Genomic DNA, 17,054 nt, shown 5'->3' on the forward strand with positions numbered 1-17,054 from the left:
GTTTTTATTTCCGTTGCAAAGAAGCACTTCCAATATGCACACGACCGGCAAAAAAATTTGCAGCCTATCGGCAAAAAAGATAAAAAATAAATTCAGCTACTTTATAATATATATTAAACCCCTCTTATTTAATTGTTAATTTGTTAATAGATAGTTTTTTAATACTTATTTATTTGAAAATATCTTCACATATACCGTGCCGGGAAAAAATTTTGGCACAGAGAATTTTTCGCCATGAATGCAAAGTTTTTTATTCTGATTTCTTCTCTAATTGTTTTTTATAAAAATATAGTTAGTATGAAGTTCTACTTTCAAATCAGATTTTTTAGAAAAATTCAAAGTATGCAGTTTTATAGCCCATTTAATTTTAGTATAATAAAGTGCGCGCTTGAATAGCTAGAAAACCTCTTTGTTTTTTGAAAATTTTTTATACGCAGTTTCTTCCATACAAAAAAAAAATGTTGCACATAATTTGCATGGAAGAAACTGCGTAAAAAACTTGCCAAAAATCAACGCGGTTTTCTGGCAACTTCAAGCTTGCACTATGTTATACTAAAATATAATAGGATATAAAACTGCATACTTAGAATTTTTCTCAAAAATCTGATTTGAAAGTAGGTCTTCATACTAACTATATTAAAAAAAAAAAAATGTGCGAAAAGAAATTCAAGTAACAAACTTTGCACACATTGCGAAAAATTCTCTGTCCCAATACTTTGATCCGGTACTATAAATATTTATTAATTATAATTCCATTCAATAAAATAACTACAATAATTTGAATTTATTAATTGCCTTTATTTTTAGCATTCAAAAACAGTAGATAAAGCAGTGTAAAAAAACGCTTTTTTAACGTAAATTAATCGTTTACGAGACTCGTTTACAATTAAAAAACGGACGTAAAAAGATTCGCATACGAATGCTTTTTCGATCCGTTTACGACTGTTCGTAGGCGATGCACAATTTAAAGCGAAAGAGTGCTCGAAAAAGAGTCGTAAACGGCTATCATAAACGATTTTTAATCCGGTTTTTCTTCGAGAAAATATCCAATTACGAGCTTGTTTACGACGATTTTGCTGGCTGGGGAGCTTGTTTACGATGATTTTGCTGGCTGGGATTTTACTTAAAAAAAAAAATCATGGCCGATAAATTGAGAGAACAGTTCTACCTTGCTATGTTTTTATCATGGTATTAATAATAGCAAAGTTTTAAAGGTAAACATTACAGACATGTATTATTCAACAATTAATAGATTATGTATGCATGTATGTACGTATGTATATTTTCATTTATTTATTAGTTTTTCCGTCACTACTATGTACCGCTAAAGAAGGTGTTTATTTTTGTATAATTTTGGCGTTATTATTTTTGTCCTTTTTTTACATAATTCTCTGTTTTTTTTTATTATTTAACTGTACATATAAACGTTAGTCTAGTAATTATGTTACTTTGTGATTTGCGCTTTTTAAACTATAGCTGCTAATTGCTTAGTTTTAAATGAGAACGCAAATAAAGAATAGTAATTTTTTTTTTTGGTTGAGTTAGTCAAGAATATTAAGTTTATGAATTCAGGCATTATCTTAGATTGTTAGAAATTCTGTGCTGAAATAGGTATGAAAAATGATTGGATGCATATTGTGGAGAAAGAGCGGTGGGCAGATTCTGTAATCAGTTGGTGACAATTTTCGGATCGCAACTTTCGACATTCATAACAAACGTCGGCAAATTACGATAGCGATCCGAAAATGTTCGCTAACTGGTTACAGAATCTCCCCACTGGTTTGGTCGTAGCTGGCATGGCTAAATACAAACTAGTAATTAAATCAAATTATTTATAAATTTTTTGATTCAAAGTTCAAAAGAGAATTTCCGTTGGTAGTTTCCAAGTGAAAATTACTGTTTTTTTAATAGGCTACTAAAATTTTGTAATTTGGACTTGTTACTCTATTATTTTTATTGCTTACTATACTAAGCTAATTAGGAAAAGAAACAAAACGTTTTAAATGATCTCATTTATTACTAAACAATGTCCTGTGCAAATGTTCTACTGTTCACTGCAAGCTTTATTTCATTTATTTATATACTTTACACGCCGTTGCCCAACCTTAAATACATACGTATACACTAACTCTATTAAACGTTAAATTGTTTGCGAGTCGGTTGTAAAGTAATTTATGCGTTAGAAAAAATATTGGAACAAATCCCAACTACTAACCTATAATCTCGCTGTGAATTGCGTTGCTTTAAACAATTCTATGTATCTATGTACATATGTATGTATGCATGTATGTATGTATATACATGTGTTTATATATGACATATTTATGTACACAAGTGCGTGCATGCGTAAGTGACTAATTTAACGATTTTTGTTTTGTTAGTATACGAACAAATGATGTATGAATGTATGTATGAATGTGTTTATTTTAACCTTTTCTTTCGAAAATAACAAGGATTCATTTATGTATAAACAACCCGCGCCTGCATTAAACTCAACGTTCATCGAGAAAAATGTGCTGCCACTGATGTCATTGTTGTTTTTCCTGCCCAAATATTTCACCAATGATTTATGAAGCTCATCTACAACCTAAACATAACACTACTATGTACATCTTAGAAAATAAAACTTAGTTGTTTTATTCCCCCACTGGTACTTATCTCTACTAGTACTATATACGAATTCAATTGTATTAAGGTTTTCGTCGTGGGTGCGCATAAAAAACCATGTGAGTACTTAATTTACACTAGATTACTTACACTACATAATTTTACAAAAGAAATATAATTTATTTAAAACAAATCATTTTAAAAATGTTATTTTCAATCAAACTGTATATTTTTGGTACACTTGTAGGCTGGTGTGATCTATTATTTAATGGTGCAAATAAAACACTTATTCCACCTTCGTTGCCCAACGTTTCGCTGAAATTTCCAGCATCATCAGGGGCCACTATGTTTTTTATAAATCCAACAAAGAAATACAACGAAAAAACAAAAGATGTTCAAATGAATAATAAAAGTTGGCATACATGAGTTTGTAAAAACAAAGACAACAATTATGGACTAATACAAAGAACATATACTCACAATAATATTAAACATTTGCTTTAAACTTAATATTAATACATATCTATCCATAGTCCATAATTGTTGTCTTTGTTTTTACAAACACATGTATGGCAACTTTTATTATTCATTTGAACATCTTTTGTTTTTTCGTTGTATTTCTTTGTTGGATTTATAAAAAACATAGTGGCCCCTGATGATGCTGGAAATTTCAGCGAAACGTTGGGCAACGAAGGTGGAATAAGTGTTTTATTTGCACCATTAAATAATAGATCACACCAGCCTACAAGTGTACCAAAAATATATTCTACAAAGTGATCGCTACAAAAACCAAAAAACTGTATATTATTTATAAACTATAATCCAACCGACTTCAGTTAGTAATAGTATTCTTTAAATATCGTGCTAATGCATTATTTCCTTTTTTATAGCCTTCACAGTAACTAAATCTGCTGTCCTTTATTAAACAATCTTTATTTACTTTACTTCACCTATAGCTGTAATTCTATGTTGTGGCTATTTACCACTACCGTTTTTCTTTGACAACCACTCCCATACGAGTGCACTAATGCTACATTTATTTTCCAAAATGTGTTTCAAATTACCTGTTTAAATTTGTTACTTGTTTAACTATTATACTTTGCCTGCGCCACACACTTTCTCACTACCATTTCTTTCTATTGCTATATGTGTATTTAAAATCAAGAAGTCCGTAAAAAAATATGCGTCAGTACCTAGGCATGCCACTTGCAGTTTATTGTAGCTTAGTTTATCTATTGTATGCCCGACGTCTCACTGCCACTGCTAGTAGCGACTGCTGCTGATTTTGACGGAGCAACATTTATCGTAGTCGAGGCACCACTACCGCTAAGCACCTTCGCCGTGTCTTCAGACTCCACTACGATTTCTTCTTCTACGGCAGCATCGTCTGTTGCTGTTACAGTTGCTGTGGCAAGCGTTGTTGTTGCTGTTGGCGCTGTGCCATCATTTTCGTCCAGCAAGATTACTTCACTCTCCTTCACCAGTTGCACCTTTGTGGTAGTTGGGCGCGTAACATCTAAAACGTTAACCTTACTTTTTTCATGTTTATGCGTTGCGTGTGTATTATCGTCTTCGATATATTCGACAGCGGTGTTTTCATCAATGTCGGCAACTAAAAATGGAAAAAAATAAAAAAATTTGTGGATTTTCTCAATTGTCTGATCTGGTAACACTAAAACTTTTCATATACATATGTATGTATTTTTTTCCTTTTAACAAATTCTTACCAATTGTCTCGTCAAATCCTGCATCTGTGTCACATTCAGCATTAGCCGAATTATTATTTCTGCTTTCGTTGTTTGCATTTGCTACTTTCAATATTCTCTGCCCCTTTTCACTTTCCTGCTGTGTACTTTTGGTGTACTTTTTCTGGCTGCCAACCACAGTCGCTTCATGGTCGTCTTCATCATCGTCAATCACTTCTATAGGTTCATCATCATCTGTGATTACAGTGGCGGTGGCAGTGGTGTTGTTATATATTTTCTGCATGCGTCCGACTTTTAATTTTACCGTGTCTCTTGGTTTTGTTGTTGTTAACACTTCACTTTCACTTTCATTACCACTAAAGACTGTGTATGCTTTTTCGGTCATTTCTTGACCCTCTCCGCCGGCTGTATCCTCGCCTGTTTCTCCTTCGTTTATTTCACCGTCATCGATTGTGCCTTCGGTCTCAGTACCAGCATCAGTATCACCATCCTCCTGCTCTTCTACAATAACATCCTCGAAACTATCATCGATAATAATGGTTTCACCATCAATCGATTCCTTGTCATGCATTTGCTGTTGCTTTTGTGAACTATGCTGTTTGCCAGTAGGGCTACTTGACTGCCGATGATGTTCTGAGCATTTTGAGGCTGCTTTTGTTGCTGCTGCAACTGCAGTTGCCTGATCCAATTCCATTTCCCAATCGGTAGCACCCAAAATTATTGTGGACGGTTGCTGTTGCTGTGCACTCTCGACGAGCGATGTTGGCAATACCGTAACTGTATCGCCGATATTATTGCCCATTGTGATATTGGTACCATCGCCACTATCAACTGTAATTGGCATATTAAGAATATCAACTGGAGTATCTTCGGTAATCATTTGATTGGGTTCCAATTGTATTGTACTGGCATTGCCGGCAGACACCGATGAGGCTACATTCAACTTGTTGGCAGCTTCAATGAAAGTTGTTGTCTTATTTGAAGTACTTGAGCTTAATTGTGCTGGCGACGAACCAATTATTACTACATTTGGTTTCCCTGCATCTGAGTTCTGGGTGGTTGGCTGCACTTTGCTAGCAACAATACCACTACCAACACTCGCACTTTTCGACAACGTTAAGGTGCCTGATGTTGTGCGTCCACCAGCCGATGGCACAAATATCATATTGCCTTTATTGCCACTAAAGGTAAGAGTACCTGTTGTTGCGATTGATTGCGTGTGGGCCGTGTGGAAAGAACCAGTTAAATTGCCAGGCGAATTCAGTGGTGCCGGTATGATTTGCACTTTCTGTATAGCAATACGCTGTGGTTGATTTGTCGCTGACGTGCCTGCACCTGTGTTGCTAGTTCCCACAACTGCGTTGGATAAGATTTTATGCGAAACAGCGCTTTGTAATTTCCCTTTGGAAGCCGCATCCAAAGTGGCAGGTTGTATGAATACTTTTCCGTTTGATGAATGGCATATTTTTACGGGGGTTCGTATGCCAGTCGTTGATATATTCTTTAGTTGATGTTGTAAGAAAGGTGATGTTGTTGTCAATTGTTGCTGCTGTAGACCCGAACTGCTGATGGAAGTAGCACTTGTAGTGGCATTTGCTGGTGCCAATTTGATATTGCTTATGATTTGAGGACCAGAATTGGAAGTAGTAAAGGTGCCAGAAAGCTGAAAGATTAAAAAGCAAAAACAAAATAGATTGAAGAAATGAAAAATATATGTATGTAAGTACTTCAGTTGCAAAAAAAAACACTTTAGTGGCAAGTTCCTCAATTCTTAAGTAAAACTAAAGCTCTTTAAGCCATTTTTTTAAATAAATATTTTTGTTGTTTCTTATAATTTAGCCCCCAAAAAATAAGAACAAGTCTCGAAAAAATTCCAAAGGTCTCGAGTAATAAAATATGAGAAACCACAAAAAATCAAAAAAACAAACAAAATATACGATAAATCCAAGGTACATTGAACAGGTAGTATCAGTAGAGCAGCTGATTTGATTTAGTTTCAAATTATTTGGTCTCGAAAATGTCAAATATTTTTAATTTTTTCTCACAAAAATTCTGAATTGTTAAAATCCATTTGCATGTGAAACCTTTTTCCATACAACACAAGCGATTGAATAGCAGCTTTTGGAATGTTCGCCCAACTCAGCAGCACGACCGCTGATTTCTGGGCCTTGCAAAGGATGGATCAATGCTTCGAGAAGCAAACAAATTTACTAGGAAAGAAAGTTGCATCAATTTTTATTTTTTCCAATTTCAATTTTTTATTTTTTATAATTTTTTGTATTTCACATGTCACGCTTTGATTTAGAAGAAAAAATTCAGAACAGTTTTTGACACTTTCGATACCAGAAGCAACAACAAAATACACGCAAATGTTGTTTTTGCTCTACTGATACTACCTGTTTAATGTGCCTTGGATAAATCCTAAGAAAAGTCCGAAAGATTTCGAAAAAATGTCAACGGTCCCTAAAAACCGGAAGAATATTGAATGTCTCGAAAAATAATAAATACATTAAGAGGTTCTATATAAATCTATAGAAAACACAAAAAATCTCGACAGAGTTCCCAACAGGAAGGATCCTGTAAAACTCAAGATTCCTATCATATCCAAAAAATAACCTAATTTCTAAATCTCAGCAGACGTGAAAAATTTAACATCAAAAAATATCTCACTAGCCCATTGTTAATAGAAATCTTTTTTAATTAAAAGCATATGGCTGCAAATTTACAGTATCAGAATTGCGTTTTCTGGTCAATTTTTACGATCTGTAATGTAAAGCCATATTAGCACTTACCTTTCCGACGCTGCTAGTGTTCACGCCAATTGTGCCCGCTTTGATAAACTGTGATTTGCGGAAGATCGGAGCACCCGAAGTTAGTGATGAGAACAGTGTACTGCCAGCAGTACCACTGCTTTGATTGGGTGAGAGCAGTAGTGTTGAGCCCATATTTTTCAATGAAACATTCGGACCACTTCCGCTGCCGGCACTTACAAGCGTGGCGCCATTATTGAGCGTTTCAATTTTCGTAATATTGACGGTATTGCCGCCGACGCTTACTCTGCCACCAGCGTTAGCACCACCACCTGCCACCACAGTACCGGCACCACTAAGCACAGCTGGCAATATTTTTGTCGTCAACACTTTACCTTGTGCCGGTGTAGGTGTCGATGTTGCTGTTGCAGTACCCTCGTGGGCTATGCTTGCGCTATTTGTGCTTTGAATTTGTATGACTACCGGAGGCGTATGCGTCGGCACAGCAGGCAAAGTTTGTGAATTAGTCGGATTATTATTGCCTTCAATTATGCTAAACCCCTGTCCGGCGGATGTTGTGTTGCCTTCATTGCCATGCGTACCTATACCAGTAGCACTGATAAATGTAGAATTTGTAAACTTTTTTGTGGGAAGCTTGGCGCCGGGTGGTATAATAGTTGTATTGACTGCACGCAATTTCGTTGCAGCGGCTGATATTTGCGGCAATGTCATTATCTGGGGTGCGGATATCGATTGCATTGGTAATGTGGACGCTGTTGATACTACAACCCCGGACGCAACTGATGCTGCTGCTGATGAGGAGCCTATCAAACTTGGTGGTTGTTGTGGTGGCAGACGATCTTCAAGTATAATCTTTTGCACAGGTGTTGAAATAAGTTGCTTCTCTCCTCTGCTATGCACCATTGTTGGAATAGTAATTGCTGCGCTACCACCGCTGCCCACAGGTGGTGATGTGGCAGCAGTCATGTGATGAGCATCAATACGTGTAGCGCTAGCATTCATAGATAATGGTGTGCCGGACGCTGTTGCTGGGGCTATCACGGTTGGTGAAACTGCGCTCGCCGGCCCCGCCGACAATACCGGGGAAGTAATAACATTTGGCAATTGTAATTTGGTCAGATTCTTCGTTATATCCTTCTTCGAAGCAGCAATTTGTGGCTGTGCGTAATTCTGTTCGTTATTCAACTCATCTATATCGCCCTCACCTACCACATGTGGAATATTGCGAATGGCTGTTTGCGACAGCAAATGTTGATGTTGTTGTTGCAGTATTTGCTGTTGTTGCTTTTGTTCTTGCATTTTCGAGTTCGATTTTCGACCACTTTTAGCTGGTGTCGCCTGACGCTTCACAGGCGTTACAGGCAATGAAACATTTTGTCCGGCTGCCACGGGAGATTTTTTCGTTGCCAGTTTTTGTTTTGGCATTTGTGGTTGATTCAAACGATGCTGTGGGGATTTGTTGTTATGGTTGTGATATAATTTGCGAATATTGCTTGCGCCGCCGCTGGGTGAAGTTGGCTGAGAACTATTGGCTGTTATGTGATGGAATTGCTTTTGGTGCTGCTGATGTTTACTGGGCGAAGAATCGCTAACGATGCGTTTCTTGTTGCTGCCAGTGTGGCTGTCTGATATGTTACGCTTCAGGGTTTTCTTATTGCCGGATGGAATATCTGGCATTTTGAACTTTTTTTTTTAATAAAAATAATGATAACAAATTAATTCAAAGTGTTGCTGCAAGTTTGATTATCATTTGATGAACATGGACAATGGGAATACATACAAACATAGTTGAAAGTAAAACTGCTTAATAAGGAATTTTAAAAATGTTTATACTATATAGCTAAAACTCTAAATACTAACCTCAATACAATATAGATATATGTTTATAGAATTGTAATATTTCGTTTGGTTTGTTGAACAGCCACGCGAAAACAAACAACATATCGCACAGCGTCTTAATAAGAGTCACAACTCAAAATAATACGTTTGTCAGAAAATGCGAAAAACTATTTCATAGCACAAGATAATCCTATGGGCAAGGGCGACTTTAGCTTAGGTTTTTTAAACAAATTATAACAATTATATTCAACAATCTTTAGTGAGTTTGGGGCCGTTTTTTTTTTAATGAAAACTTATTGTGGAAAAGCAGCAATAATTTGTTTATTGAGCTTGAGGCCGTTTTTTAATGAAAACTTATTGTGGAAAAGCAACAATAATTTGTAACAAATTATAACAAAAATTTGTTCCCGCGTTTGCTGAAAGGTAAATAAAAGCTCTGTGTACATTTTTAGTACATAATCTCAAAAATGCCAAATTTTGAGTTGTGACTCTTTTGAAGACGGTGTGCGATATGTACATGTACATTAATCTTAAAACAAACATACATACGACCTCATCTACAGACATACATATATCTACATATGCACATAAATTTATTTAATAGTGTTCTTATGATCGTAACCAAAAATCCAAATTATTAAACATTTTAAATATGTATGTCAAAAGAAACTATATTACTGTACTGCAAAGGGTTGTACCAAGGCACATTACAATGTACCTTGGGTTGTACTGATATTCATTTGCGCGTTAACATATGTGTATACATATATATATATATATATATATATATATATGTACATACATATATGCGTAGAAATGTATGGTTGCATTCAATAAATATGAATTCATTTTTTGTATAAATCTAGACTTAAAAGTTTAAAAGTACTATTCTCTCCTAGATATTCGCAGACTATGTACCTATACACATGCAGACTGTACTTTTAATTTACTATCCCTACAGCATTATATAATTCCAAACATTTATACATACATAAACACAGATATATGAACAACTTACAGGATCATCAGTGACCACATAGACTTCTCGTTTTGTTTCCCAAGGCGCCACACCATCGCGCCCAGCAATTGCATTTACGGTATTGGCATTTTCTGCAGCAGCAGCTGCCGTATCAGTAGGATAAGGTAGTTTAGCATTTTCAGAAGATGTCTCTGCGGCCACATTATTAGCAATTAAGGCGAGCGCTGTTTGTGGCGCCACACGCGGCAACATCGGATACGAACGACGTCCTTCTCGCGACCATTCCTGCCAAGTGTTTGGACCAGAAATTCTGTGCATATGAAAAAGAAAGCAACACAATATACATATTTGCGTATTAACAGCAAGTAGTCACTTTGCAGAGGCACTATAGTTTACACTAAATTTTCATCTTATTTCGTAACTGTGCGAATGAAATCTCCTTAACACTTACGCTTCTGCAATGGTACACAATTGTTCATCGTTTGCAACACGACGCGCTTCAGCACGATGACGCTCTTGCGAGATGTGAAATATGCCACGCAACTCCTCAAGAAGTTTGGCCTTGTTTTCGCTGAGGCCACCCTGAGCGCGAAACACACTAATCACATGCGAATATGATTCCAGCTCTGCAAATAGTACAATTAACATAGTTCTATAGTTAGTAAACGTTGCACAATCATAAAACACATGACTCCAAAAAAAAGGATCATCTTTTGAGCGACGGGTGCTGCTCTACGGTCGCTTATAGTTCCTGATGCACCAGTGCTTTTTCGTTGGATTGCCACTTTCTTACCAAGTCTTCTCAACATGCCCCGACACTCGTCTCTAGTCATTTGCAACGCTTGCGGCCACATCCTGCACGAATATTATCCACGCTGCGTTTTTGCAAATTGTTTTTAAACACACACTCGATTTTGGAAAACAATTTTCTCAAGTTTTTGCAAATTGGAGCGAAAAATTCACTGATGCTGCTTCTTCATTCGAGATTGGCAGCCATTAATGTTTATTTGTCAAAAAAAAGCAGTACAGTACAAAAAATGTCAAAATGGAAATGTTTGGAAACGTCGAAATGCATTGTAGGGATGGTGCGGAAAATTAATTTTAAAGAAAAATTTTTACGTCAATACAAATGTTTTTTCGACCAAAGCATATTCGAGTTTAAAAAGCAACAGCACATTTGCTACATATATGGACTCCCGGTACCTAAAAATCTCTAATATCTGCGTTCAGAATTTAAAATAATCTCAGGAAATAAAATTTATTTATTAATTTTTGTTTGCTCAAAAAAAAAATTATTTTCAAATGTATGTATGTATTCGAAAATGAAATCAGTTTTTTAGTTTGGTTTTTGCTTTAAAAGTTGCTGGTTTTGAGATTTATTTGTTTGTTAAATATTTTTACAAAAATAAAATAAATTAAAAAACAATGATTTTTTCCAAGCTATGTAAATTGTAATTTAGCCTACTTTGGCTAGCCTATATGGGCTCAAAATATAAAATTCAACCAGTATAAGCCAGGGATCAAAAGTATACATACATACTTTGAAATCAAGATTTTTTTCAGATCCATATAAATTTCTTTAGATTTATTAAAAATTTATGTTCTTTGGTCAAATTTAATAGTTATTTTGTTATTTTTTCGATTAAAAATATTCCTCATTTTGGATTTTACTTTTCTTCGACTAACTTTAACCGTTATGGTAGAGACTGCGTCTATATGACCGATTTAAATCTTATATTTTATATAAAATTAAATCTGACAATAAGTCGACGTTCAGACACTTAAACTTTTGTTTCGGAAACTCGAAGCTTGTAGGGGTGAGAGCGACGAGGAAAGGGGACGGGTACCGAGTCGCCCGTATTCGGGAAACACGCTTTGTGCTCTCGTTCGTCTGAGTAATTCAAGTTGGCGATTCACAGCTGACAACAACAATTGCGTACAAAAGAGTTTCTGTGTGTGAATGCAAAGGGCAACACCAAAAGAGAAATCGCCGATAATAAGAAACTCGAGTTTCCGTGTTTGAACGCAGAGTAACGGTTATGACATGATCGAAGGAATAAAAATTGTCCAAAAAAATATTAAGTAACGGCTAAATTTGATCGGAAATATATAAATACAATTTGAACGTTTGAATTATATCTTTTATTACAAACCGTTGCTGTTCCTGGTAAAAGTAATTAAGAACCCGTTAAATGAAAATGTAAAATATAGGTGAATGCCTTATTTTTTTACAAAAATGTCAGGTGTGAAGTGAGGGTTAAAGAAAACTTTGACTGATACAACATGAACCAAAAATACAAGATCACGTAAGAACGCGACGTTGTATTTGTAACTGGTTTTGAGAAAAAAGTTTGCGAAAGCCGGTTCGTCAGCTGAGCGTTTGTTTACATCACAAGCACCACTATTTTACACTTTTATTCAAGTAATGAAGAGTTAATTCAACAAGACGACACATTTTAAAGCATTTTGTTGCATCATTTTACCTAAATTGTGCGTTTAAAGTGGCTAACAATAATTTTGGCTAATTTTGGTTTTCGTTGTTTGCTTTGCAAGATGGCATATTAAGTCTTTGTTCAGACACGGAAACTTTTGTTGCGGCAACTCGAAGCTTGTTGGGGAAAGAGCGACGAGGAAAGAGGACGGGTAACGAGTTGGTCGTACTCGGGCAGCACGCTTTGTGCCAAGGCGCATCAATAGAAGGTGGTGTTGATTGAACAGCTGATTGGATATTTTTGTCTCTACACTAATACAAGGGAATGTCATTCAAGACGAAATGGCGTAACTTTAGGATGTCAACAAAACAAACTGGCGACTGGCAGCACCAAAAGAGAAATCGCCGATAACAACAACTCTAGTTTCCGTGTCTGAACGCAGAAATGTGACTTGTACTGATAAAGATTTGTTGTCAAATTCATGAACCAAAAAGACAAGATCACGCGGGCTGGAGACTAGCCCGTTAGAATCGCATTTAGGAAAAAAGTTGAAAAGTTGAGTTTGTTTACATTTCTTCGTTGTTTACAATTTGGTGGTAGCTTTTTACTGCAATTTTCTTCATTTTCACTTGTGATAACGTGTGTACACATAAGATAAAGAATAATTTAACACAACGGCATGATTTATAGAAGAATTTGCATAATAAAAATGATTTTTCATGCGTTCAACAATTTCGCGGTTTTCTCCGTTCTCTTCGTTGTTTACTTCTTATAACAAAGATGGCGTCGAGATTTCGGCAGCTAGAAAATAACTTTTTTCGTTTTTTCCTTCCCGCGTGATCTTGTGTCTTTCGTTCATGTGTCAAATTGGTCATCATGTGCAGTTTTTTTGTACAATGCAGTATATAGCTCAGTATAGCCAGTAAACAAACTTAGCCATTTTTTTTTTACCAAGTTTGGTCCCCATAAAGGACTAGTGTTGCAAGCAACGCGTTTTCGGCAATTAGGGTGTTGTGCAGCTATTTAATGTGGTGAAAATTATTTAAGCACTGAAGAGATTTATTCACATGGAATTGGAGATAGGGCTGATAGATTTATTTTAAATAAATTGTGAATCTGCGAAAATATCTTTTCAGCAGATGAATATACTTTTTAACCTTTTTTCCAAAAATTTACATACAGGCTCGAAAATATGCGAGTAACATTAGGTTTGTATAGTAACTTCTCCAGTAAAACATTGCAGCGAGAGCGTAAAAGCAAAATAGAGCGTAAAATTGAGAAGAAGAGAAAACTAACAGAAGAAGTTATTGAACACAAAACTAGCAAAAACTTGCAAGAGAACAGTTGTTGCACTGCTTTGACAATCTGCTGTAAACATTTTACTATTTATAAATCAGTTTTAAACTCTTTGCTTTACACACAAGCACTTACACTGTCCAGTACTTCATTAATATTATGATTTCCACTCATTCTACTTTTGTTTGGGCCAAGGGGAATCAATATAAGGTGATAGCAGGAGTACAAAAACAAAAATTTACATGTATTTTGTTTTTGCTTTGGCGGCATAAACTGTCAAAACCTGTAAGTGTGTGTAGAAATTCAAACAAAATTTTTCAATTTGATATCAGAAGCCGTGCGGCGAAACACATACACAAAATCAACTGAGCTAGTAACACCACTTTTTATATATTCTTTTGACATTTATTCTTCTTCTTCTTCTGCTAGCTAATTTCTGCTAGTAAAAATTTCACTAGCAAGAATTTGCAGCTCTCTCGTGTTGTTACGCTCTCGATTCAGTGCTCTCTTGCAAATTTTTTGGGTTATCATACACTTTTCCAGTAAAAGTTTGCAGGTTCCAGTACAAATTAGTACTGACTATTGGTAACTATACAAACCTATTCAAATATCGTCGCCTGGATGGAAAATTGCCGGAAGCGTCATTTTGACAATTTGTGGTTTTTGGATATCTTCTTTAGTTTCCGACTAATTGACTAAAATTTTTTCGGTTATTTGGTACAAATTGCGTTAGTATTGCTGTCGTACTAAACTAATCAAGATCTTTCAAATAGAGTTATCTGTTCTTCTTTAGTTTCCGACATATTCAGCTTTATCATGAGTTTCATTTTCTAGAACCGGGTCACTTTTCGTTTGCGTGTGTTCACTAGAGGTGGATGAAAAAATTGTTGGCGAAATTTTGTTCGGGCGAAACTCACGATTAGGATGATTAGTAAAAAGTATGGTTAATTTATAAAAATTGTTATCACATTTTGGCGTATATCACTAAAACTGACTGCAAATTTTTTGACAAATGTCGTATACGACAAAATTTTATTAAACTCATAAATGGTTGACACTCAACTAAAAAAATAAGATAATTTAAGAATTTCATGAACTAGTACATAGCATTCTCCGACACTTTGGAGAAAATCTGTAGTCGTGTTTCTGAGAAATTGCATTCCAAACTTCAATCGTGAGTTACCGAAAGTAACTTGTGACAATCTTTTATCCAGGGATCTACATAAATTATAATTGTCATTATTTTCGCAGTTGGAGTATATGCCAGACGAGTAACAGGTATATACAAAGAAGGATACCTAAATTAGCGCGTTGAACTTGTATATTTATCTCTCTCCAACGCATTAATTCTATATACGTAGGTACCAACGCCTGACAAAATTATGTCTAAATTTAATAATGGCTCTATGACAAAATATTCATGGAATGTATTCGTAGATTTTTATTTACTTCATTTCATACATTAGCATTGATGTTTTGTTTTTCATACATTAGTATTGATGTTTTTTACTAAATACCAGGAATAAATATTTAATAAAAAACTATTTCATTTAAGCTTAACCAACTTTTAGTTGCTCGGAGCTAATTTTGGAACGCTTCACGAAATATTTTCATAGACAGTAAATGCAACCCTGGGTGCATCATTAACGAGCTGAAAAACCAAACAAATAAAAAAATTCCATCTGAACCAATATTCCCAAAAATTATAAAGCAAAACAAAAACCATTTTTTCCAATTTATGCACTGTTATTTTTATTATTGCAATACAATTTCGCAGCTCTTCAAACATTTTCCACATTATGCTTTTAGGGCTAGTAGTTTCCGACCCCATTTGCTCGTTTTGGGCTAGGCTTCATGGGAACTTACTGTGGGTGCAAACAGACCACATTTTGTAAACTGATTTGTGATATTTAATTTTATTTTATAATGAAAAATGAATTTAATGTGCAATTTTTTAAGTTTACTAGATGTAAGACAACTTTTAATTTTCTTTATATATTGCATGCTTTAGTTTTAATTCTGTTTAAGTTAAGTTGTAAAGGTGAAAATAGGCCTCCTGGGCAACCGAGCACATTAAAAAAAAAATCGGTAACGCGCGTAAAAGCATACCTCACAAGTGGTGTGGAAAATGCAAGAACAAATATAAATGGAATAATTTTCGAAATTATGAAATGGTTATTGGTATTTTCAATCTCAAAGGGGGTGATTAATTTGAACGTTATTTAAGCTGCCTTTACACGGTCGATTTTTGTCGTTTAACCAAAATCTACCCGTGTAAATTGCAATTCAATCGTAAAATGTAAGCGTTTTGGCTAGTCGATATCTTAAGTAAATTTTCCAGTCGACAGAAATCGACCCGTGAAAAGGCAACTTCAGGAATTTTTTAATTTTCTTTTGAAGATGTGCCAAATTATATTGTCTACTTAAATACAAAACAACAATTTCTTTAAGCCATCTTGTGCAGCAATTTGTTGATCTTATCCTCACGGCTACCGAAATCACCAACCTCAACGTAGTGATTAGCCTTCCTGCGCCAGCCTCGGGTTGATGTGCTGAGCTTGAATAGCAACAGGAAGTTGGGGGCTTCCTTGAAGTGAAGTGAATCAACGCACTGAATTTCGTGCGCTTCGCGAAATTTGCGTTCGATCACAAAGCAGAGATTGGGACACGCTTGACCATTCCACGTTTGTACATCAATTCACAAACTGATTTAAGATTTGGATAACCCCATATAGGGGGTTCGGCATACGTAGAATATTAATGGTTGCCTTGCTCAATTTGATGAACACACCGTTTTAATGTGGCGAAGACAGAATTGTAAAACTACGCCCTTTTTGTGCAACTTTGTTGATACCGCGGATGCGGATCACAAAAGCCAATTTGGATTTTTCAGGCCCGTCGAATTGGCCGCATTTCTTTGCCACACAGCGTTACTCCATCTCACGGCGTCCATCACGGAGTTTTCTTGTTTGATATTTCTCAGCATGCACCAAGTTTTTTTTCACGGAGTGCAATCACAGCAGAGCGCTTTGGTTACGTTTGATCAGGGTAGCAATTTGCTGACCTGCTCTTGCTGAACTGCAGCTTCGGCTCGGGGACAGGAGGCAGCTTCCTGGAAGGTTGTCTGCCCTTTGCTTGCGGTTTCTTACCGGCCCATGATGGCAGTCATCTTAACTTGTTACTTAGCACGTTGAAAAGCACATCGTAAATGAGCCACTCGATTTATAACATTTCTATAAACAATTTAATTAAATACTTTTTATACATAGATATGCTGCAACCATGCACTTACTTTCCCAAATTCCATCCTGTTTATCGGCATAATTGTCCAAATATGCCTGCTACTTCATTACTGTAGGGTTCTTATCATTTAATATTTTATCCAATGTACTTGACTTTATAATACTTTAAATTTTTAGATTTA

General features: G+C 35.6%; 2 protein-coding genes across 2 annotated transcripts in view; one reads left to right on the forward strand and one right to left on the reverse strand.

The window, feature by feature from the left end:
• Window positions 1-1,394: 1,394 nt before the first annotated feature.
• On the reverse strand, window positions 1,395-10,886 carry LOC118741077 (mucin-19-like). The gene is made up of 6 exons (XM_036472902.1): window positions 10,696-10,886; window positions 10,354-10,528; window positions 9,942-10,212; window positions 7,106-8,767; window positions 4,335-5,976; window positions 1,395-4,219 (listed from the first exon to the last, which is right to left on the reverse strand). The coding sequence occupies exons 1-6, from the start codon at window positions 10,754-10,756 to the stop codon at window positions 3,840-3,842; spliced, it is 4,191 nt and encodes a 1,396-aa protein (XP_036328795.1). The 5' UTR covers window positions 10,757-10,886; the 3' UTR covers window positions 1,395-3,839.
• Window positions 10,887-13,197: 2,311 nt separating this feature from the next.
• LOC118741078 (uncharacterized protein KIAA2013 homolog) overlaps window positions 13,198-17,054 on the forward strand; it is a 13,998-nt gene continuing 10,141 nt past the window's right edge. Inside the window, exon 1 of the mRNA XM_036472904.1 lies at window positions 13,198-13,235. The gene's annotated coding sequence lies outside the window, so the exon portion shown is untranslated. The remainder of the gene's footprint in view (window positions 13,236-17,054) is intronic.

The sequence above is a fragment of the Rhagoletis pomonella genome, unplaced genomic scaffold (genome assembly GCF_013731165.1).
Source record: "Rhagoletis pomonella isolate Grant_MI unplaced genomic scaffold, Rhpom_1.0 Rhpom_scaffold_00006, whole genome shotgun sequence".
NCBI classification, from domain to species: Eukaryota; Metazoa; Arthropoda; class Insecta; order Diptera; family Tephritidae; genus Rhagoletis; species Rhagoletis pomonella.